General features: G+C 52.0%; 7 protein-coding genes across 7 annotated transcripts; 3 read left to right on the forward strand and 4 right to left on the reverse strand.

Moving 5' to 3' along the window:
- Positions 1-707: 707 nt before the first annotated feature.
- BO86DRAFT_395133 (KilA-N domain-containing protein) lies at positions 708-2,385 on the reverse strand (the record flags this gene model as incomplete). Its single annotated transcript, XM_025673275.1, has 5 exons — positions 708-735; positions 795-1,680; positions 1,738-1,900; positions 1,993-2,201; positions 2,325-2,385. The coding sequence occupies 5 exons, from the start codon at positions 2,383-2,385 to the stop codon at positions 708-710; spliced, it is 1,347 nt and encodes a 448-aa protein (XP_025532395.1).
- A 2,172-nt stretch (positions 2,386-4,557) lies between these two features.
- BO86DRAFT_385341 (rho GDP-dissociation inhibitor) lies at positions 4,558-6,158 on the forward strand. Its single transcript, XM_025671085.1, has 5 exons — positions 4,558-4,627; positions 4,721-4,936; positions 5,188-5,510; positions 5,571-5,619; positions 5,705-6,158. Exons 2-5 carry the CDS (start codon positions 4,846-4,848, stop codon positions 5,833-5,835), a joined length of 594 nt encoding a protein of 197 aa, XP_025532396.1. The 5' UTR covers positions 4,558-4,627; positions 4,721-4,845; the 3' UTR covers positions 5,836-6,158.
- A 640-nt stretch (positions 6,159-6,798) lies between these two features.
- Positions 6,799-8,059, reverse strand: BO86DRAFT_395135 (serine/threonine-protein phosphatase; the record flags this gene model as incomplete). The annotated part of the gene is made up of 3 exons (XM_025673276.1): positions 6,799-7,511; positions 7,681-7,914; positions 8,044-8,059. The coding sequence occupies 3 exons, from the start codon at positions 8,057-8,059 to the stop codon at positions 6,799-6,801; spliced, it is 963 nt and encodes a 320-aa protein (XP_025532397.1).
- A 736-nt stretch (positions 8,060-8,795) lies between these two features.
- Positions 8,796-11,616, reverse strand: BO86DRAFT_385343 (AP-3 complex subunit beta). The gene is made up of 3 exons (XM_025671086.1): positions 11,442-11,616; positions 11,200-11,357; positions 8,796-11,124 (listed from the first exon to the last, which is right to left on the reverse strand). Exons 1-3 carry the CDS (start codon positions 11,479-11,481, stop codon positions 8,848-8,850), a joined length of 2,475 nt encoding a protein of 824 aa, XP_025532398.1. The 5' UTR covers positions 11,482-11,616; the 3' UTR covers positions 8,796-8,847.
- A 109-nt stretch (positions 11,617-11,725) lies between these two features.
- BO86DRAFT_111857 (uncharacterized protein) lies at positions 11,726-12,661 on the forward strand. Its single transcript, XM_025665937.1, has one exon. The coding sequence runs from the start codon at positions 11,898-11,900 to the stop codon at positions 12,606-12,608; it is 711 nt and encodes a 236-aa protein (XP_025532399.1). The 5' UTR covers positions 11,726-11,897; the 3' UTR covers positions 12,609-12,661.
- On the reverse strand, positions 12,328-14,402 carry nuf2 (kinetochore-associated Ndc80 complex subunit NUF2). The gene is made up of 4 exons (XM_025668680.1): positions 14,204-14,402; positions 13,879-14,139; positions 12,878-13,792; positions 12,328-12,828 (listed from the first exon to the last, which is right to left on the reverse strand). Exons 1-4 carry the CDS (start codon positions 14,306-14,308, stop codon positions 12,715-12,717), a joined length of 1,395 nt encoding a protein of 464 aa, XP_025532400.1. The 5' UTR covers positions 14,309-14,402; the 3' UTR covers positions 12,328-12,714.
- A 129-nt stretch (positions 14,403-14,531) lies between these two features.
- Positions 14,532-15,940, forward strand: BO86DRAFT_385345 (translation initiation factor eIF2B subunit alpha). Its single transcript, XM_025671087.1, has 2 exons — positions 14,532-14,676; positions 14,743-15,940. The coding sequence occupies exons 1-2, from the start codon at positions 14,639-14,641 to the stop codon at positions 15,749-15,751; spliced, it is 1,047 nt and encodes a 348-aa protein (XP_025532401.1). The 5' UTR covers positions 14,532-14,638; the 3' UTR covers positions 15,752-15,940.
- Positions 15,941-20,172: the final 4,232 nt, after the last annotated feature.

Below are 20,172 nucleotides of genomic sequence, written 5' to 3' on the forward strand. Positions count from 1 at the left end.
ACCCCACTGCCCCCTCCCTCGAACAACAGCCAATCTACAATCTGCAGAAAATAGAAAACATCGCTACTTATCAACATTCAAATTCCTGCATGTAGCGTCGTCTGCCAAATCTACCCTAACAATAGCACAACGCCCGAGTACAGTCCAGCCAAAGCCATCCGATTGCATCACGACACCAGGGGTCATTCCCGGCGCAAATGGTGTAGAAACGAAAAAAAAAAAAAGAAAAACCACATTATAGGGGCATATATCAGGTATCCAGGAAGAAGAGGGACAATGAAAAGGTGCAGGTAAAGAACGAAACGAACCCAAGGCTTTCTCTCTGATCTCCAGGACCTGTGCAGGCCAACCTCCCCCGCCTCAACGCACATCACTCGCAACCAAGAGGCACAGCATTAGTAAGGAACTAGACTGCTTCAAGTACGGTACACATCCAGATGACCATTGTTGAGAGAAAGAATCGTGATGGGCAAGGGAGTAATCGGCCAAAGCCCGAACTCGGAATTTGATCGAGGGTAGCAAAAGTGCACGGAAAGAGGCTTCTCGCAATCCTCGCATGGCAAAAGTCGTCTGGGACCATGGCAGTTGTGAACATACGATCATGGCTGATGAAGGTGTCGGTTACTACGGATGCGCGCGCAGGTTGACATCACGAACGATCTCGTGCGTCTTGGCTCCACTCGCGATTGAGAAATGTATTAAATTCTTTAGATGAAGAAGTAAGGAATTGAGGCGCTGGATAGTTCAGTTAGTAAGATGCGATGAAAGACCGGGGTTTCTAGAGGGGTACTAACGCAAGAGCAAAGGCAGCTGTAACACCAACAAGAGCACGATTCCGGACGCGCTCCTGCTTGAGCTTCTCTTCCAGGACCTTGGCGCGCTTTGTCCGGAGAGTGCGGGCTTCCTCCTCTTCCTCATCCTCGTCCTCGCTGAGAGCGTCAGTCTTGCGTTTCACGGCCGCCTTAGCTGAGGATGGCTCGGCGGTCTCTGCCTGGAGCTTGACAGCTTCTTCCACCATTTCCTTGGCCTTGGCGATCATCTGCTCGGTATCAGCTGCAGAGGGTGCTTCGGGAAGAGTAACTGGCAGCTCCACGGAGACGGTCGTCTGGGTAGTCTTGACATCATCGACGGTGTTGGCGGTGGTCTCAACGTCAACCTTGACCTTCTGTTCCTTTTCCTCCTCTTTGCGCTCCTCTTTTTGCTCCTCTTTCTGCTCTTCCTCGAAATCGCCCTCAGGAATGATCCGACGTGCAATCTTGGACGGTTTGGGCGTCTTCAACTTCCGAGGAGTGGGAGCCGGCTTCTGGTCGCTATCGACTTCCACGCTGGGCTGGATGGCTCTGATCACCGATTCGCTTTCCACGGTCGAAGCAGTCAAGTCGAGAGAAGACTGTAGGGTAGCATTTGCAGCGCTGGTGGCGGCAGCGTTCGCCTCCTTCATGGCTCGAGTTTGTCTGGGCTTTCTGGGGGAACTAGGTCTCTTGCTGGGGGAAGCCGAGCGTCCTCGTCTGAGACGGGTCGTGGAAGTGAGGAGAGTCGGGGCCTCGATAGGAGGCAGGTCGAACCTGGGAGGGGGCGTGATTTGCTTCTTTGCAGAGGAAGGGCTCTGGATAATCTCGGTGGGGTCAAGCAAGGCTCGGACCCAATCGTACATCTGATACTCCTTGGCGAGCTCAAGGGCTGAGGACCGGTATCAGAGCGGTAGGCCAGGGAATGTAAGGTGGTTCGAGAACTTACCAAGTACAGGAGAGATCCAGACGTTGCCGGCAATTTCGTCTTCACTCGTTTCAGACCGTGCTTTCAAGTACTCCCGCTCGGATCGTTCTTCGTCAAGCTTAGCCCAAGGGAAAGCGATCTTGAACATGCCAGTGGCGCTAACGTATCCATCTCTGCTACGACGCTGGAAGGGACAAAGGAATCCACCCCGTTAACCATGGTTCCGTGACGTTCCGCGATTCCGAAAGGCTAAGGGCCTGGAAGGACGCGACTTACCATCAAGAAGTACGTCTCCGGGTGTTGTTGAGGAGCATGTGAGGGGAAGATTTCAGATCCTTTGAGATCACTGGGCAGGGGAGCGCGCAAGTGGGCATATTCAAAAGGGCCGAGGTTCTCTGGTTTGGTCGCATTGGAGGTGCCGATCTGGGTGGGCTTGACGGCAAGATTGGTCTTTCCCAAGCGACGGCGCGCAAGAAGTTCTTCATCTGTCATCGCACAAGCACGAAGCAAGGTGCGTGTTAGTCTGGCGCGACCTCAGATCGGAGTGGAGGAGATAGAGCGATGGTTGAGATTGGAATCGACGCTGCTGATGCAGGGGCACAACTTACAAGCAGGCGCTTCATCGCTGAGGATGAGCGGGTTGTTCTTTCTCGGCAAGGTGCGCACCATGATGAACGAATTGGATTGGGCGGGAGGTATCAATTTAAAGACTCGAAAAGACTCGGGCGAAGGACGGTGGTGAGTAGGATGATGGATGGGGGATGCGACACCAAAGCGGCGGCCACGTTGCAGGCGCGTTTGTCGCCGCTCTCTTGTCTACAAATCGCGAGCAGGGAAGACGTCACCAAGACGAAAGCGCACAGGTCACAAACAGGACGGTTTTGAAACCGGGCGGACAGTAGATGGGGGGTGAAGCTTGAAAGGAATACGCGACAAGCCAGATGATAAAGGCAGGAATGGGGTGGGAGGAGTCCAGGCGGCGCTAGGTCGATAAGCAGTAGCAGCAGCAGTAACAACAGTAGCAGCAGCAGTCGCTAAAAGGTTAGGTTTCTCTGGACTCGGGAGTAGGGGAGGGAAAATAATCAAAGAATGAAAGTCGAGCGAAACGGGACGGGCGAATCGCTTCCCACCATTGCATGTTCTGCTGGTTACGTGACGGTTCCGCCCGGCTAATGTTACGGCGCTACTGCAGCACTACCGTTGAATTAACCAGTCATCCATGTCAATCCCCTCATTTTCTAACCCAAAAAGTAAGTACCAGCGCCGCCGGCTCATCCCCCGGTATCAGCAATTACAGAAATACGCTCACTACGTATTGATGCCTTAATGCCTGAGCTAGCGCGGTTGTCCCCGTGACGCGCTTCTCTTGTTTTGGTTTGTTGGGCCTCACCTTAGTTTGTCGCGGGGGTTTTCGACTCGTCATCGAGCTACTCGATACATAATGGATGAATTTTTTGCCCAGGGCTCATAACACACTCAGATATATTCAGCTCTCACTTTTTCTAAAAAAAAAAAAAAGAAAGAAAGAAAGAAAAGAAAATCCAAGAAAAAAACCCCCCCAAAAAAGTTTAGATAGCGAAATCCCTTGCCCGAAGCCCGGACAAGGGGATATGCATGAACACATGCACCGAATCAGGGCTGACACTTCGCTGACTTCCCTACAGTCTGGGGGAGTTGAAATACTCCATATATTCGCTGTGTACTTGTTTGAACGAGATGCATTCTTATCAGTCGAAGCAGATTCAACCAGTTCACGGTCCATGCGCACCATGTATCATAGCGTTGTTGAAGGCAGCTTCGTATGGCTGGTCTACTTGCCTTTCTTCGGAAACTTAGGACTCTCTTCCTGAAGCAGCAGGCAATATCTTTCTTGCGCTCGCAATGTGCTCACCGCTTCATCCGATATCAGCCTTTGGTCCACTCTTCCAGAACAATGCCGCATTCGGACTTAGAACTCGCAGACCTCTCGGGAAACATGGAACCTCGGCAACGGGGCTGTCAAAACACTGAAACGTGGATAGGTATATCCTCAGGGTAGAAAAGCTCGACTTTCTCTGAGTTAACTAATCACCCTCGGATATTGGGCCAACTCTATGAAGAGGGCTGGGGGCGAGGATGTGAAGTTCTCTGGGCTCCAAGTATTATCTCCGATGTGGTGTCGAATTATCCATATGTCGATTGCCGCATATTCTTTCAAAGCTGAGTATGATTTGAATTCTTCCTTATACCAGGGTGAGCATGGAATCTGAGATTTCATAGTGCTGTACGAGTATGCTTCAATGGAATCATGTTATCGAAGACTATATTCGTTTGAAGTTAGATTAAGTATGCAGTGTTACTATATACTAACCTCACACTGTAGAGCTGCTCAGTGAGCAGAAACATATGAAGTGGATAAGTATAACAGCGCCCCCTTGCCCAAGCTTGGTTGCTGACTTTGACAGGGGGTTTCATAGTGCGAGTGATGTTTGGCTGGGAATGTCTCATCTGGACTCCTGGACCTGGACTAAGACCGGGCAATCCTCATGTTGATGGCCTTTTAGCAAGAAAGAGAGCTGATCACCTTCGAGGTACAGTGTAGGAAACAGCCACCTTGTCAAGCAGTAACCTTCTCTCGTGAGAAGTCGACTATTGCGTGGCCAACAATGACATGGCCTGGAATCAATGAATCACAAGTTCAGTGCAGTAAAGTACAGTACATACTGCCAGAGCTGATGATGAGTCTATGAGTCTGGCCCATCCGAGAAGAATTCCTCCTTCTCCCCCTCCTGTAAGGCCAACCATTAATAGCCATGATTGTCCACCGCCTTTTCCTCTCCCCCCACTTGGCCTTTAGTAGTTCAATTGGTCTTCCACTCCAAAACATCCCCAAAACAATTCTCTCCTTCAGCAATTCCTGGCCTCATTTTAATCTCGGTGAGTGACCCTACTTGAAATCTCTTCGGTCTCTGGTCTTGCACTGGTCTTTTATCTAATTAAGAAAATCGCCCTTCGTGAGGCGAGCTTCTCCCCCAGCAATTTAGCTCTGGACACCTTCTCCCATCCGCTATCCAAATACCCCACCAGAGCCACCAAAACAACCAAATCAACAAAACTATCACCACCACCACCACCACCACCACCACCACCATGCCTGAACACGAAGACGATCTCACTGCCACCAAGACCGAGGGTTTCAAGGTCGGTGAGAAGAAAACCATCGACGAATATGCCCAGCTTGGTATGTGTGATCATTGTTCTTGATGTGTCCCTCTTCCTCCTCCCCCTTTTGGTGTCACAAGCATTCCGCCCCCTCCTCTTCTTTCTATCTCTGCCTCGTGGCCATTGACGACGGCTTTCCCCTCCCCCTTGCTTATTTACCCCATGCAAAAGACAAACTCAGCCGCATCCCGACTACTATAAGCTTCTCCACAATATGATAATCATCAATGGTCTATATTCGCTACTAACCGTCCCCTCTCTTTACTATAGATAAGGATGACGAGGCCTTGAACCGGTGGAAGGCCTCGCTCGGCCTCAACTCCGGCACCCCGATTGGCGACCCCAACGATCCCCGCAAGTGCATCATCAAGTCCCTGGCCCTGGAGGTCGAGGGACGTTCCGACGTGGTGATCGACCTGTCCGCCCCCGGCGCGCTGGAGGGGCTCAAGGACCAGCCTTTCAAGATCAAGGAGGGCTCCACCTTCCACATCAAGGTCGTCTTCCAGGTGCACCACGAGGTGCTCAGCGGCCTCAAGTACCTGCAGGTCGTCAAGCGCAAGGGTGTCCGGGTCAGCAAGGACGAGGAGATGCTGGTAAGTTTCCCTCCTCCCCCCGCATACTCCAGTTATCCGGCTCCTAACAACCTGTCACAGGGAAGCTACGCCCCCAACACCACCGACAAGCAGGTCTACGAGAAGAAGTGTAAGTTGAGCCCCGCCAGCTAGACCCGCCTCCCCATTCCGCTGCCACAACCAACTGACCACCCTCTTTTCTCTCCTCGAAACAGTCGCCGCCGAAGAAGCTCCCTCGGGAATGCTGTACCGTGGCCACTACAACGCCATCTCCAAGTTCATCGACGACGACGACCACACTCATCTCCAGTTCGAGTGGTCCTTTGACATCGCCAAGGACTGGTAGATGATCATTTGCTTCTTGTTTTCCTTTCTCTTGTCTGTGTCCATTTTTTCCCTTTTTCCTATGAAACCACGATCAAGATCCACCCCCATCTTTTGTTTTGTGCCATGGGGAGGCAGCATAACTATTTCTTGCCAGTATTTACAAGCGTTGGGACGCATTTATTCACAAATCATCTGAGTGAAATTTATTCGAATTTCCTATATATACTCTACTTTTCTGCTAAACCTCTCTTGTCTGTTTGATGCGAGGTTCCCGGGAGGTTGGGATTAGTGGACCATACTATACTATATACTATATATACATGAGCTGCATATGAACCTTGGTAATAATGTGGAGATCCTATGGTCCCCGTCTTCGTCTCGCTCCATTTGCCTCATTGGACACACCTGACTTGGCTACAATCGAAGATGGCGAGTATCTTTCAACTAGTTTTTACTAGTTAAAAACCTATTCTCAACATATGTAACAATTTATGTAACCACATTAACCAGTAACCTCTCTAAGAGGCTTATACAGATCTACAGGCTATCTTTAGCTCATACATAACTACTTGTAAATAGCTGTGTGAGGTTGCTGGTAATAACCCCCGTCATCTGTAGTTTATAGTTAGCAGTATATGCCAGTTTTAGCCTGGTCTCCCAACAGTTTATATAACTTTTCACAGCCAGTTCGCATACCCTCACCTCTGAAGCCCTCTTTTTCAACCACTATCAACTCATCTAATATTTATTGACATTTCTCTCTTACATGACAACACCCGACCGCAGTCTATAAATGCTTGACTATTTATCCAATACCCCATCTCTAAGAGATCATAACTCCACAGAAAGAAAATAAAGGAGGGAGGGACAACCCAGAAAAAGTATAAGTTAGAATAAGAAAGTTCGGGAAAAAAATATGCTCCTAGACTAGACAAAACCACCACACTCCACCACAAAATACACGAGAAAATAAAATTGGGTATCACAGAAAGTAATCAATCACGGGGCTCTGGCCGTCCTTATTCTGCTGCGCCTGCTGCTCGCCACGGTGGATATCGTTCTCGGGCGCGGCGTCGAAGATGTTGAAGTAGCGCTCGCCGGAGTCGCTGACCTCGAGCACGCTGGCCAGGTTGCCGCAGCGGTAGCAGTAGTTGGGGGCGCTCCAGACGGTGCTCAGGCGGTCGTCGTAGAGGACCTGGTAGCCCTCCTGGCAGAGCTGGTGGGCGCGCAGAATGTGCGACATGCTGTTGACTTCCAGGAACTTGCGCACGACCTGGGCGCCGAAGGTGTAGCCGGCGCCGCGCGGGGAGAGGGAGAACTCGTCGCGCTCGGTGTCCGGGTCGGACCAGACGAGGTCGGCCATGGGCCCCTCGTGGGGGATCTCGCGGAAGCGGTCGATGATCTTGATCTGGTCGATGGAGTGGATCGAGGGCGACAGCCCGCCGTGCACGCAGAAGATCTGGTCGTTGATCACCACGCTCAGCGTCAGGAAGTCGAACATGTCCGTGAAGTAGTGCCACACGTTGGCGTTGCCGTACTTGCGCGCGCACTCCGTGTAGAACCCGTAGGACTGCGTCACGCCCCGCGACTCGTGGTTGCCCCGGATCAGGTGCACGCGCTGCGGGTACCGCAGCTTCAGGCACACGAGGAGCGAGATCGTTTCCACGCTGAAAAGGCCGCGGTCGACGTAGTCGCCTGGAACGAGAGGGGAGAGGTCAGCTTCTTGTTGGAGGTACTCCAAACGTCCACAGCCACATTGCACCGAATTCCTCGCTTCACACCGGCCCTTCATCATCCCCTAGCCCCTTCATCTTCTTTCATCCCCCACGAGCTCCCCGCGGGGAAAAGGAAAAGGAGAACCAACCTAGGAACAAATAGTTCGTATTCGGACAGAACCCGCCAATCTTGAAGATCTCAATCATATCAAAGAACTGTCCGTGGATGTCTCCGACGACCGTCACCGGAGCCGCAATGTGCACGACATTGCTCTCCTTCATCAACAACTCCTTAGCTTTGGCGCATATTGCCTCTATAACGGAGTCTGCCAACAATTCTTTGCGATAGAGTCTCTCGATGCACTCATCCAGATCGATACTCGCTTTAAACACATAAAATAAGAGATGAGTATGATATTCAGCTGGTGGGGGGGGGAAGAAAGGCAAAATTGCCTCAGCACGGAGGGGGGTGTGGCGGCGTAGCGCAAAGAAGCGCAGCGGGGAAGACTTACCTGGTAAACCAGGCATTTTTTGGAGCAGGAGGCGACCTGAGTAGGTCGGGTTCCCGTTTATAATAGAGGTTTTCTCTTTTGTCTATTTGATTATGCAACCAAGGTAATGGGAGGCCGAGGTCTTTTGGTTTGTGGATGTAAAGGGCTGGGAGCGGATGTGGTCGTTTCGCGTCCGTCTCTCGGAGATTAGGTGTAGATGGACGATCTGTTCGGGCGGCTGGTTCTCAGTGACGGACACAGAAGGAAAGACGCATAGACTGAGATATAGGTAGGTCGATCGAAGAAGGGATGTGTTGATTACGAAGGCAGGTTCCTGCAGTAGCTCGCATCGTGGCCGACAGCTGAGTCCACTGGAAGAGCAGTAGGGGGACGGCGCGCGCGCGGGTCACAACTTGGTGAGCGACTCAGAGCCTTGAACGCGGGTAGGCGGGAAAAATGGCAGGAATTCTCGATCAGCTCACTCACAGCTGGCTTCAGCCATGGTCAGACGAGTCCCAGGAAGTTGAAAGCGAATGGTTCGATGTTTGAGGTGTGATCTCTCGAGACCGTCTCAGCCTCGCTGTGAGGGAGAGAGGATTCACGCCTTCCGCCGTTCTGCCGCAGGGCACCGCCTGATTTGTTGGTGTCTTTCCGCCAGTTGACTCACATACAGCGTGTAAGATCGGTTTGTTTGGCTGTCGTGATTATGTTATGCTTAATGGGACAAGATAAAAAACGAATGCAGAAAAGAAAGCAAGGTTTGAATGGTATCTACTTATTCACATAAAGTAAGCTCTATCACTACACGAGAAAGTGAGCCGGCCATCACCGTTTCAAGAGTCCTGTCGCCTGTGCCCGGTCTTCAGAGTCGGTCTCGTCCTCTTCCTCTTCAGATTCGTCCTCGTCAGTCTCTTCTTCCTCCGTCTCCTCCTCATCGGTCTCATACTCAGAGTCAGTTACCTCTTCTTCCGACTCCGTTTCTCCCTCGCTCTCGGGCTCCGGCTCCTCTAGCCACTCATCCAGCGTCTTGCCCTTCGAAGAAGAAGCCCCTGCTGGACGACCGGGCTGTGCCTTGGAAGATGGGGCATTCTGCTGATGCTCTTTGAGGGCCTGGTCAAGCCGCTCGCCCGCCGTCATCGATGCCCGTCCGGTGGGATCTGGCTTGACCTCTGATTCACGAAGGCGCGGGTTGGGCTCTTGCCCGGCTCCGACCCAGTCAGGAAGGTTCTCATAACCCTTGAGTCCGAGCATGCCCGCGTCGGGCCCGATTACAAGGGTCGAAGAGCCTATCAAGAGATCCTTGCGCGTCTCGGACGGGCTTGGGGCATGGGGAACAGGTTTGGGTGCGAGAAGAACTAGATTGGCCAACTGCGTCATGGAAGGAGACGCAAGGAGAGCCTTGTAAAGTCGTGCTCGGTCGCGAAGATCGTAGGAGGAGTCGTATCTGGCCAGAAGAAGAATGTACCGCCAAAGCAAGGCTATCTGGTCCTCCTCGGGCTCACTCTTGTGCTCTTCCTGGCCATTGGTTTCGGGCTCTTGCTCATTCGGAGTGTCGGCCCATTCATTGACGATTGCCTCCTCCGTTTGAACTGGTGGTTGCGTTTGTGGCTCTAGCTCCTCCTTCGGTGGGTTCCGTAGCAAATGATGTAGATAAACCTTTGCACCGAGAAGGACAATCTGCTGCTTCACGGCCTCGGCCTCGTTAGCAAAATCCTGAACCAGGATTCGCAGGACATCGGGAGCAATGTTTCGTTCGGGTTCGGCACCGGCAAATTCTCCGACAAGCCACACGATCGTAGCTCTTGCATCGGGATTGCTTGTCAGCCCTAGATGCTTTACGAGCTGAATGACCGTCTTTTCGTGCGAAGGGGGATCTTGCTGGATGAGATGACGAATGACGGTCAGCGACTCCGCTACCAGATTATCGTCCTGGCTCGTAATCTGGCTGAGCAGGACTCGCAGGCAGTGATTCGCAGCGCTGGTATCAGCTTGCGCACAACGCCCTATTGCGCGTACACTTTCTCGGACCATCTCCGGGTTTGTGCTTTGCGAGAAATGCTGGAGCTCGCTCAAAATCACATTCTTTAGATGCTGCCCACAGTAGGGGAATATTATTGTGAGCACCTCGAGCTTGAGACGCCATATGTGAGGCGGGTCAATGGCATGAACCAAGAAATGCGTGGCATACTTCGTGAATGGCTTGGGGTGTCTCAAAGCCACGACCACGATGTTGTAGAGCGCAACATGCTGCACATCTTGGGGGCTTCGGAGCAGAGCGATGAGTGGACCCACAGCAGCTTCAAGGTACTCGGGCGTACCGAGATGAAGGAAACAGCGGACAATACTAACGATCACGGCTGAGTTACGATTCTGCAACAGCAACAGACAAGCACGCAGGAAAAGTTCCAAATCCGGATCCAAGACCGGTACCTCGTCCAGATCGGCCTCGTTGCCCTCAGTCACATCATCGCCATTTTCTTCATCTTCGTAGAACCCTTTGGTTTCTGTCGCGCGCTTAACCTTCTTGGTCTTGCGAGGAAAGCACTGTCGGGCGTAGAAAGTAAGAAGACGCAGCGTTGCCAGCTGGCTCCACTCATCCATGTCTACCAGCTTCTTGACAAGGGTCCGGTAGTGCTTGTGAATCAGGTCAATCCGGTCGGGGCAAACCTCCAGGAACGCGGCCACCGCGGGCCCGAGGACAAAGTACTGGGTGTCACCGAGCAATGTAGTAATATAACCAACCAGCTGCGGCAGGGAGTTCGGATCCAGGCGATAACACTTCGGGATGGCCAGTGCCGCGGCCTTGCGCACATGCGGGCTCATATCCCCGCATCCCCTCTTGATAGCAAGGGATACAATCTGGCTGATGACCGGGACTCTGATCCCAGCCATTGTGCGAAGCGCCATGGCGCGCGCATGCGGGTTCTGGTCTGTAAGCGACTTCTGAATGGCGTTGATGGACAGCAGCGCAAGGTCCGGTTCCGTCTCTGCATGGTGGACCAAGTAGATATAGACTAGCTTCTTAACCTCGAAGTTGGCGCTTGCTACATTCTTGACAACCGCGGAGAAGAAAGGCAGTGATGGCTCGGCTCGGTACATCAACTGGAGTGCTCACAAAGGACAAGGTTAGTGATTTGTTTCCGTGATTGCGGCTGGTGGGAAGGGTCCGGTCCGTACTGTGATCACCCGTCGCATGCCATCGAGGACTTCGCGGTCACTCCGACTATCCAGTAATTTCTTAATATGCGAGGCCGTCAGGTTGCGGGGAGATACCCCCACGCCGGAGCCTCTATTCAAAGCTGCGGACTGCGCTGCTTCGAGGGTGAGCTCGCGGGCTGTTGACACAACATTCCGATCAGTCAGTCAGTCTACTTAGGCAGCGAGGACAATTGGCGGAAAGACACTCGGGCGGACAGTACCTGTTTCCAGCATGGAAGAGATCCGTGAAATGGTCTCCATTTTTGCCTCCGAAGCCCGTCACGGGAAAGCGATAATAGACGAGGCTTTAGAGGGGGAAGCGCTCCGTGACGCAGAGCTAGAGAGCAGTTGGGTGCTCGGCGATTCTCTGGCGGGCAGCCGAAGTGACGATTTGAGGTAACGTGCTTGGGTAAGTTAAGTAACTTAGTTATCGATTGGGTGGATCCACTGCACCCTTCAAGCTTTCCCGCGCACGTACAGTAAGTACAGTACCCCGTACCTCATTCCGGTCTTCATCCTCCTCCCTAACGTCCCAGCTTGACATCTATCGGTGTCTGACTCGCCGATTGCAACAGTGGTATGGCCGCGAAAATAGCCTCTTCAGCTCTCATGTGCTAGAAAAGCGGAAAAAAAGCCCTCGTCCAAGTGGCTGCATTTGCAGAGCAGTCAACCCAGCCATGGGCTCGACCAGACAAATATATTCTACCGGCTCTACTCCCGAGTTCCTACAATCAATTATACAACATGACTCTTTCTCAACAACCCTGATTGTATGCTCGACCAGGGATCAATTTTTGACCCGAATGCTCGCTGCTACTCATCCAGCCAGGGGAGAAGCCGCTAGGCACCATCACATCTACGATAAAACCATAGGACTGCTGTCTAGATCCACCCGGGTTAGAGTACTATTCTGCCCAACCCTGGAGAATCTGCGCGCGTGTTTGTCTGTAGTAGGGTCTCAACGGGTCCAGCATCAGAATAAGAAGGAAATACACGGGCAGACCGAAGCACGGCCTCTATTAGCAGTCCTTGACTCTTTATCCCTCCATTTCCCAACAACGGAATTCTCCGCGCAGGGCCTGTCCAGAACCTTTGCAGCTCTGGCAGAAACCTCCTCCAAAGCAGATATGGACCTTGTGCTCTGCGAATGCCAAGACTCAACGAACCCTGAAGTCTCACCGTGGAATGCACAGGTGCCCATGCTGAATAGTACTGTGCGTGTCTCAGAGGAGAACGCCCTCTTTCGACGAACTGTACCCGTGAAACGAGTCGCAGAACGCTGGTTCGAGTTCATTGAGAAAGCCTATACCACTGCAGGCACCATGGACGATGCACAGGGTAATACTCAAACACATACTGAGATAGATGAGGACAGAGATATTCAATAACACTCAGTAATGAAAGACTCCCACAATGCAATACTTGAATCATACGGGTATCCTAGAACCAATCCATAAACTCCCGAAATCGCGCCCCAGACAGAATTGCCTCAGATCATAAACATTTCTCCATATCAGTGATGTAAAGTTTGATATGCGACTCTAGCTTCAGGTATTCGTCATGAGCGCCTTGAATCTCGCTTTCAATGTTCTCTTTGAGATCGGCCATCTAGATAACGGTTAGTTAAGCTCGGTGACAGTTAGAGGTGATAACTGACCTTCTTCTCGGTCTGTTCGATGCGGATTCTTCGACGCTCCATGTCGCGCTGCTTGTCTGCTCGCTCCTCACGAAGTTGTTTCTGGATTTCCCGCAGCTCTTCCATGCGGGCTTGGGCTGCCTCGGCCTTCTCTTGCGCGTTCTTCCGCAGAGCCTCGATTCTCTCATTCCACCGCGTCAATTGTCGCTGCAGTAGTTTCTCTGTCTGCTCCACTTCCCTTACATTGTTACCTCTCTCCGAAATAGCTTCTTTGTTTCTAGAAGCTCTAGACTCTTCTTCCTCCTCTTTCTGAAGCTCAACGGAGATATCTTCCAGGAGCTTCACGCATGCCTGTACATCATTGCTGACAACAGTGAACGTATCGGACGAGGTTTGCAAAGCTCTTGCCCGCTTCTCCATGGCATCAATCTGAGCCTTCTCACGATACAGATTCTCAGACAGTTCAGCCAGGGATGACTGAAGCGAGGCGGGACTGTCCATCACGTAAGGTCGTAGTTTCTCGACCTCCTGTCGGGTGCGCACCACCCTTTCTGTCTTCTCTTCGAGCTGTGCCTGTCGTCTGGCCTTGTCCGCCTTGACACGCTCCAGTGTCTCCGCCACTCGCTCCTGGTTTCGTCTCAACTCGAGGAGCCGTGCTTTCAATTCATCGTTCCTCCGGACTTTCTCCTTGACCTGGGCCTCGTTGGCTTTCAGAGTCCGGCGCATCTCCTCAAGGCGCTGTTCCATCTCCTGATTCTCACCGTAGAGGGTGTCGATGCGTGCTTTCGTCTTCTCCGCCTTGTTGAAATGCTCGTCGATCACGGGGGTTTGCGACTCGCGGAAGCGCACGAAATTGATGAGATAGGAAAAGATCTTGACGAGACGGTCGTGCGTCGGCTTGGTCAGGTCGGTAAAAGTAAAATCATTGACACCGCACTGGTTGGCAGTTACAACAGTCAGTCAGTAGTCACAACCGAGAGGGGGGGGGGGGGGGGCGTGAGATCGGTAAGTTGGCGAAATACCTCCATCATCAACCGCCGCAGACCGGTGAAAAATCCCATCAAGTTGCGTGTATCCGTGGGCACGATATCCGGATAATCGCCACAAACATCATCTGCTGCCGCGCGCATTGCTGGTTCCACCGTTTCGCGGGTGTTGTTCATCAGGAGTTCCGCAAACCACTCGAAGACCATCTGAATCTGCTGCGGGTTCGGTTTGATCAGGTCGGCGGCAGTGAAGGGTATGCCGATGTCGTTGATACATCCTGCAATCTCTTTGTCTGGCTACTGAGAATGTCAGAGGGCACGAAGTCGCAGACGAGTGCGCAGATTTGTGAGATGCACTCACCAGTCGCATTAGAGCATCGTTTTCATCTTCTTTCTTGCGGCCGCCTCTATTGTGGTGCTGCTGGGAGCCGTGGAACTGTTGGCTCATTCGATGACCGTACGACATATTGCAGAAAAGCCCTCTCCACGAGACGACGCCGAGATTGTTCGTCGGAGAAGATGTGGTGCAAACGTGGTTCTCGTGTTTCGACCGGATGTTATGATTGATTGTTTACAGTGAAGGGCCTCGCATGGCAACCGGAAGCGGACTAGCGCACCAGAGGAGGGGCACTGTATACAAACGATGCAAACTTACTCCACGCTTCCCTTTTTCGATGACTCTGCGGCGAAGCGACCATGGGACAATAATTGTTACGGATAATTGCTGCACGACAGCTTCCTACGGACTTTTCGTTCCATCATTCCTCCAGAGCTGCTCAGCGCATCATCAGTCACCATGGCAGCCGCCACTTCCACCTCGGCGAAGCCGTTCGAGTAAGTGGTCGAACCTGACGCCGTGGAAAGCCCATGCGGCCTTAGGAAATTGCTAACAACCGCCAGCATTGTCGCGACGTACAATGAGCTGCTCCGCTCCGATCCAGATTTGACCATGCCTATCGCCGCTATCGAGGCCTTGGTGCTCCTCCTCACACACTCCCCTTCCTCGACGATATCAGAGACGCTCGATCTGCTGGAGAAATCCACCGCACACTTAAAACAGTCGATCCCGAACCCCATTGGCCTCTCCGCTGGAACCGATCTCTTCCAGCGATACCTGATCACTACGCTACAGAGACCCGGTCAGCTTGGACCCGCCGGGGACTTCAACGCTATCAGGGCGCACCTGCTGTCCAACGGCCGGCTGTTCATCAGACGTGCGAAGGAAAGCCGAGACAAGATTGCGGCGTTCGGAAGAGGCTTCGTCCGGGACGGAAGCACGGTCCTGACGAACGGTGGCTCCAGAGTCGTGGCCTCGCTGCTGCAGCAGGCTGCCGGTGAGAAGGGCGGCCCGTCCGCCGTTCGATTCCGGGTGATCTACGTGCTGTCCCCGGCCAAGGGCGATGTCGAGGGCTCGTCCGCGGAGCCCGAGGGTATGGAGACGGTCCGCGCGCTGCGTGAGAAGGGCGTCCCGGTGGCCACGATCCCGGAGTCCGCCGTCGCGTACTCGCTTGGCAAGGCCGACGTGGTCATTGTCGGTGCGGAGGGTGTGGTGGAGAACGGCGGAATCGTGTCGAGAATGGGCACCTACCAGATCGGTCTGCTGGCCAAGGCCATGGGCAAGCCTTTCTACGTTGTGGCGGAGAGCCACAAGTTCGTCCGTCTCTACCCGCTTGGACAGTACGACCTGCCCATCGAGCAGCGCGTGATCGACTTCAAGACCGAGGAAGATGTCGCCGACGAAGCCACGCAGCAGCAGCAACAAGCACAGCCCACGCCCAACGTCAAGTCGCCAGATAGCTCGGACGTTGTTGACTACACCCCTCCCCATCTGATATCCGCACTGATCACAGACAGCGGCGTCTTGACGCCAAGTGCGGTGAGTGAGGAGTTGATTAAGATCTGGTTTTAGTTTATGCTTCCCGTGCCCGATCAAGAGAGGTGGAGGGAGTTGCAGCTTGTGGTATCAGTTGAATGAAGCGGATTTTGGCGTTCTAAGGTCATGATATATCCCAACGCTCAAGGCGTTTGTCGGCTTGGAATGATGGTGTGCCTCGTTGTTTCTAATCAGACAAAAAAGTACAATAGATTTGTGACTACATTGTACTGCTGTGTTTTTCTTCTGTAGTGTGATGTGGACGCGCATGATCTGGTTGCTCATCTGAGATTAGAAGCTGCTGTCGCATCGCCCCTTTGTTCCATGGTGATTCCTCAGAGTGAGTTGATTATCTTGCTTGAAGACATGGCACCCCTACGAGCTTGCAAGGCAGCATTTTGACACGCACCTAGCTCAACGCTAAGGATGAAAGAGCAAGAAACAAACTGCGGATATTGCTACACCCTGATCAGAACTATCCTCACGAATCAGCATACCATTCATATCGACAACCTGCCTCCCGCTTAGGAAGTTTACCCCCCCTTTCCTTCCAAATTAATCCCCATCCATCTCAAACCAGGTAACCGCCCAAAAGCACACATCCAATCATCGGGTCTCCAACTCGAAAACCATTGCACACAACCATGGGATCATCAGTACCAGATTCCCCAATAACCTCACCCAAATGTACATCGCACTGTACAGCCCCAACAAACCATCCCCCACAACACCCGCGCCATCCGCAGAGGAACCAATCCACTATCAAGACAGCTCTGCTCTCAAAGTGAAACCAACATACCACCATCAGCAACCGATAACAAGCCCACCTCCAGACTGTACCAAAATCCCACCTCCCGCCACAACCGATAGCCCAGAAAACCCCTGACAGACCATTCCACTTCTCAACCCCACCCAGCGTGATTCGAATTCCCAACCCAACGATAAAAGTGCCACTACCAGGTTGTACCTGTTCCATCTACCATGCCCCGCAACACACAGACAGGCAGCCACAACATCTACATCCAGGCCCAAGCGAGGGAGGAAGAGGGAGTAGAGAGTTCTGGCCTGGAATGAGAGGCATTGATTGCTGCTCGAACCCTTTGCCTTACTGTATTGTTGCGGTGAAGGCGGGGGGGAAAGGGGATAGAACTCTCTTCTTTGCCGACTCGTTCATCCTGCTATGTCGGTCTCCGTCTCGGGCTGCGGATACGGGAATATCTATGGGCGGGTTTGGAATTTGACTACAGGCTGGACAATGGGATTGTCGTTTTGAGGGTCGTGGAGAGGGGATGGGTGGGGGAGAAAGGTTGGCAGTGAGTACCAGATTGTGCCTGGAGGTGCAGAATGGAAATAGGTTTGGATTTGAGCTTCGTTGTGTTGGGTGGTTGTGCTGGACGTATTGCTCTGGGTCTGTGGTTGTTTTGCTTTCACTTTTTGGGGCTGGCTTGGATTAGAAGGAAGAATGGGTCGAGTACTGTACATGTACATCGAAACATGGGCTGTGGGGAGGGGTTGATGTGCCCTGTACTGCTGTGGCCGGATGGTAATGCATGGTTGGGGATGGATGGTCCCGAATGTAATCAAGGATAGGAGGATGAGATTGGGCTGATGCGGTGGGTTGGCTTGTGGGTTGTACGACTAGATTGTCATGTAGCGAGCAAGAGTATGAAAGGTCTCTTTACTGGGGCGACTTCAAGAACAGGACTATCCGTGGCTCGTATGTGAACGAGGCGAGACTCAGATATACATGCCTTCATTAGCATGCAGACGAGATGGACATACGAGAGACCTCATCCCACAATTGGCCTGATCTAGCAAGCCATCCCCACCTTTTGGCCGTAGATCCAACTACCGTAGGTCAAGTACATACTACAGGTTCTCATATAACCCTCCAAGGCTCCTGAATTGGTGCAGTATAACAGCCTGTATAGTGAACTGTATCTGGTCTAAGTTATTGTTTGGCATCTTTCGGCTTGATTGAAGGTCTATATATTGAACAAGCAATGCATCAGCAGTTTCCTATGAACTTACCAGTATGTTAGCGGGATAGAGAGTCAAGAGTACAGGTAACTTCTGCCTGGCTGAACAGGAGGTGGAAATACAAAGTTGTAATGTTGTCGCTGCCCTTATCAGATCTTGATGGACTATCAAGCATGAATGGGTGCCTGCCAGCACCACCCCCTCATTCCAATCAGTGGCGACAAATTGAATGGACAGCATGAGGTCAGAGAGCTGCCTTGAGCTAGAGGGCTGTGCTTGTCAATGACCGTACTTGGTGGCAGCTAAGAGCCCTTGCCTGAGATATCACGCCCTCAGCTAGTCAAAGCTGGCGGGGACCTATTCCACGTCAGCCGATGGACCCAGTGATTTCAAACGTCACTTACATCTTTCATAACTACTACCATATAGATACAGTGGACCGGTGGAAAAAGCGCCCGGTCAGAATGAGTGGGATATTGCATGGCCACATCATATGACTACTACAGCTATGAGATCACGGGTACCTAGTGACAGTACTGTATGAGCAGGCTCGCTCCAGTCGCAGCTACGATACTGTACATGTCAGTAACTTAGTACGCGGTACGGTAGGCAGTCTTCTAGAACATCGATTTAAATCTCCACCAGTGGTTCGTACTGGACAGCAACAATAGCGGATGGGGCGAACACGTGCGTCCCTCATTAAACCATGGGCGAAGGTCCCCATCCTCGAACCGTGGTTTGGTTCTCTATTTCTGTCCCGCTTGTTGTGCCCTCCCTCCGAGGGTTCCGAAGTTAATCCAGAGTACATACTGAGTTAACATGTAAATTCGATCCATTATATCCCGCCAAGACACCAATGATCAATGGATCAATGTGACCGTCGGCCTACAGCGACACAACTTACAATTACATACCATAATATTCACACCCTCATCTGAGTTTAAACAGCAAACCGGAGTTATCCCGTAGCTGCGCCCAGTATCTCCGCGACCTATTGAATTTGCGGTAAGCAATAAGCAATCCATCCTATTGCGAACAAATCCAATAACCGCTTGAGACAGGTTTCGAACCTCTCTTTGATCGCTCTAATGAAGACTGCTTCCATCCAAACCTCACTTGAACACTCAGCTAAACACCAACCAACAATAATTGCGCACCTGGCCGGTCCATTCATCCAAGCCCTCCGCCGCCGCCCACCAGCCACCATTGAATACTTCGTTGTTGCCTTTGAGTACAATTCCGGACCCAGCTTCACATCAAAGCAGTTTCGGTCCGAGTAACAGCACAGACGACTCTCCACCTAAAATAACTGAATTAGATCAAACCTATCTACTATCCTGGCAGAAGCAAACCTATTTCCCTCTGAAGACTCGCTAGTGCCAAAAGGAAAAAAAAAAAAAAAAAAAGGAAGGCATCGCCCCGTTGCCAACATTGTTCAAAACCAATCCACCATTGTCCCCGTCAACATTGCCAGAATCCAGTCAGACAAAGAGGCACAGCGTCAATGGCAACAGCCACCACCACAACCTCCACTAGCACATCTTTCCGACAGGACGAACCAAGAGATGAAACCCGATGGCTAGTGCAAGGGTCGTCCTCTTCTTTCGTTCTGAGCTCCCATTCTGGGAACGCTACTGCTGCTACTCTTACTGCTACTGCTAGTAAAAAGAACGAGACGCACGACTCGTGGTCTATAAAGCGGTTCCTAAGCCGCCACGTGAGTCGTCGATATCGCGTTCTCGAGGGGGAGCCAAATAGATTGCGAAAGCGATGTACCCGGTAGCTCCATATCGCCGCGATGCATTGGGAGGTCCGGGGCATCTCCATGAAGACTCTGGGTCATCTAAATTCGGAGAATCTACTGTTCTTGACTGGATTTTCTTTTTCTTCCCACTTGGGGAGGGGGGCAAGTTCGTTTTGATTGGAATATTTTGGATATCTGCGCGTCTTCAGTAGCTACTTTGCTGGTGCCAACAGTGTTGATTCATGTCGGTTGAGGGTTGTGTGGATATCGAAGTGGGCAAAGTATTTGACTACCGCAAATGATGTTGACGTCATTGGTTGGGGTTAACTCTTTGGGGTTTTATCTTATCTATTGATTGGCGTGAGTTTGGAGTGGCCTTTTGGCTTGGGGGGTGTCTCGACGCTGTGCGAACTTCTTTCGCTCTGTGTGCCAGAAGATGAAAACGATGCTCTGTGGCGGACGAGGAATATGGATCCAGCCGCGTTAAAGATGCCTAGCCAGTAGGTATGCATGCTGTCGGGAAAGGCGCTCAACTCCAAGACGTGGCGTCCGATGCTTGAACGTTTTCCGAGGGCTGTTCTAATTCTGGTTTTAGCGTCGCAGTGGTCGATGGTGTGGTGGTTGTCCATATAATAAAATGTGCAAAGAATTCAGCTACACAACCAGACTAACACGTGAAGCATCCCCGGCAGGCAGTTTATCGGAGCATCTTATAGTCATGGCTACAGGGCAC

Source organism: Aspergillus japonicus (genome assembly GCF_003184785.1).
Source record: "Aspergillus japonicus CBS 114.51 unplaced genomic scaffold BO86scaffold_3, whole genome shotgun sequence".
Classification (NCBI taxonomy): Eukaryota; Fungi; Ascomycota; class Eurotiomycetes; order Eurotiales; family Aspergillaceae; genus Aspergillus; species Aspergillus japonicus.

Bases quoted from the DNA above. Each gene is read 5' to 3' on its own strand.
- BO86DRAFT_385341 (XM_025671085.1), top strand. From the start codon at position 4,846: ATGCCTGAACACGAAGACGATCTCACTGCCACCAAGACCGAGGGTTTC. The intron at 4,937-5,187 runs GTATGTGTGATC...TCTTTACTATAG, and splicing joins CGACGAATATGCCCAGCTTG to ATAAGGATGACGAGGCCTTG. The intron at 5,620-5,704 runs GTAAGTTGAGCC...TCCTCGAAACAG, and splicing joins GCAGGTCTACGAGAAGAAGT to TCGCCGCCGAAGAAGCTCCC.
- BO86DRAFT_385343 (XM_025671086.1), bottom strand. From the start codon at position 11,481: ATGGAGACCATTTCACGGATCTCTTCCATGCTGGAAACAG. The intron at 11,358-11,441 runs GTACTGTCCGCC...TTGTGTCAACAG, and splicing joins CTCTTCCATGCTGGAAACAG to CCCGCGAGCTCACCCTCGAA. The intron at 11,125-11,199 runs GTACGGACCGGA...TGAGCACTCCAG, and splicing joins GCATGCGACGGGTGATCACA to TTGATGTACCGAGCCGAGCC.
- BO86DRAFT_111857 (XM_025665937.1), top strand. From the start codon at position 11,898: ATGGGCTCGACCAGACAAATATATTCTACCGGCTCTACTCCCGAGTTC.
- nuf2 (XM_025668680.1), bottom strand. From the start codon at position 14,308: ATGTCGTACGGTCATCGAATGAGCCAACAGTTCCACGGCTCCCAGCAG. The intron at 14,140-14,203 runs GTGAGTGCATCT...CATTCTCAGTAG, and splicing joins ACGATGCTCTAATGCGACTG to CCAGACAAAGAGATTGCAGG. The intron at 13,793-13,878 runs GTATTTCGCCAA...ACTGCCAACCAG, and splicing joins TGCGGCGGTTGATGATGGAG to TGCGGTGTCAATGATTTTAC.
- BO86DRAFT_385345 (XM_025671087.1), top strand. From the start codon at position 14,639: ATGGCAGCCGCCACTTCCACCTCGGCGAAGCCGTTCGA. The intron at 14,677-14,742 runs GTAAGTGGTCGA...AACAACCGCCAG, and splicing joins ACCTCGGCGAAGCCGTTCGA to CATTGTCGCGACGTACAATG.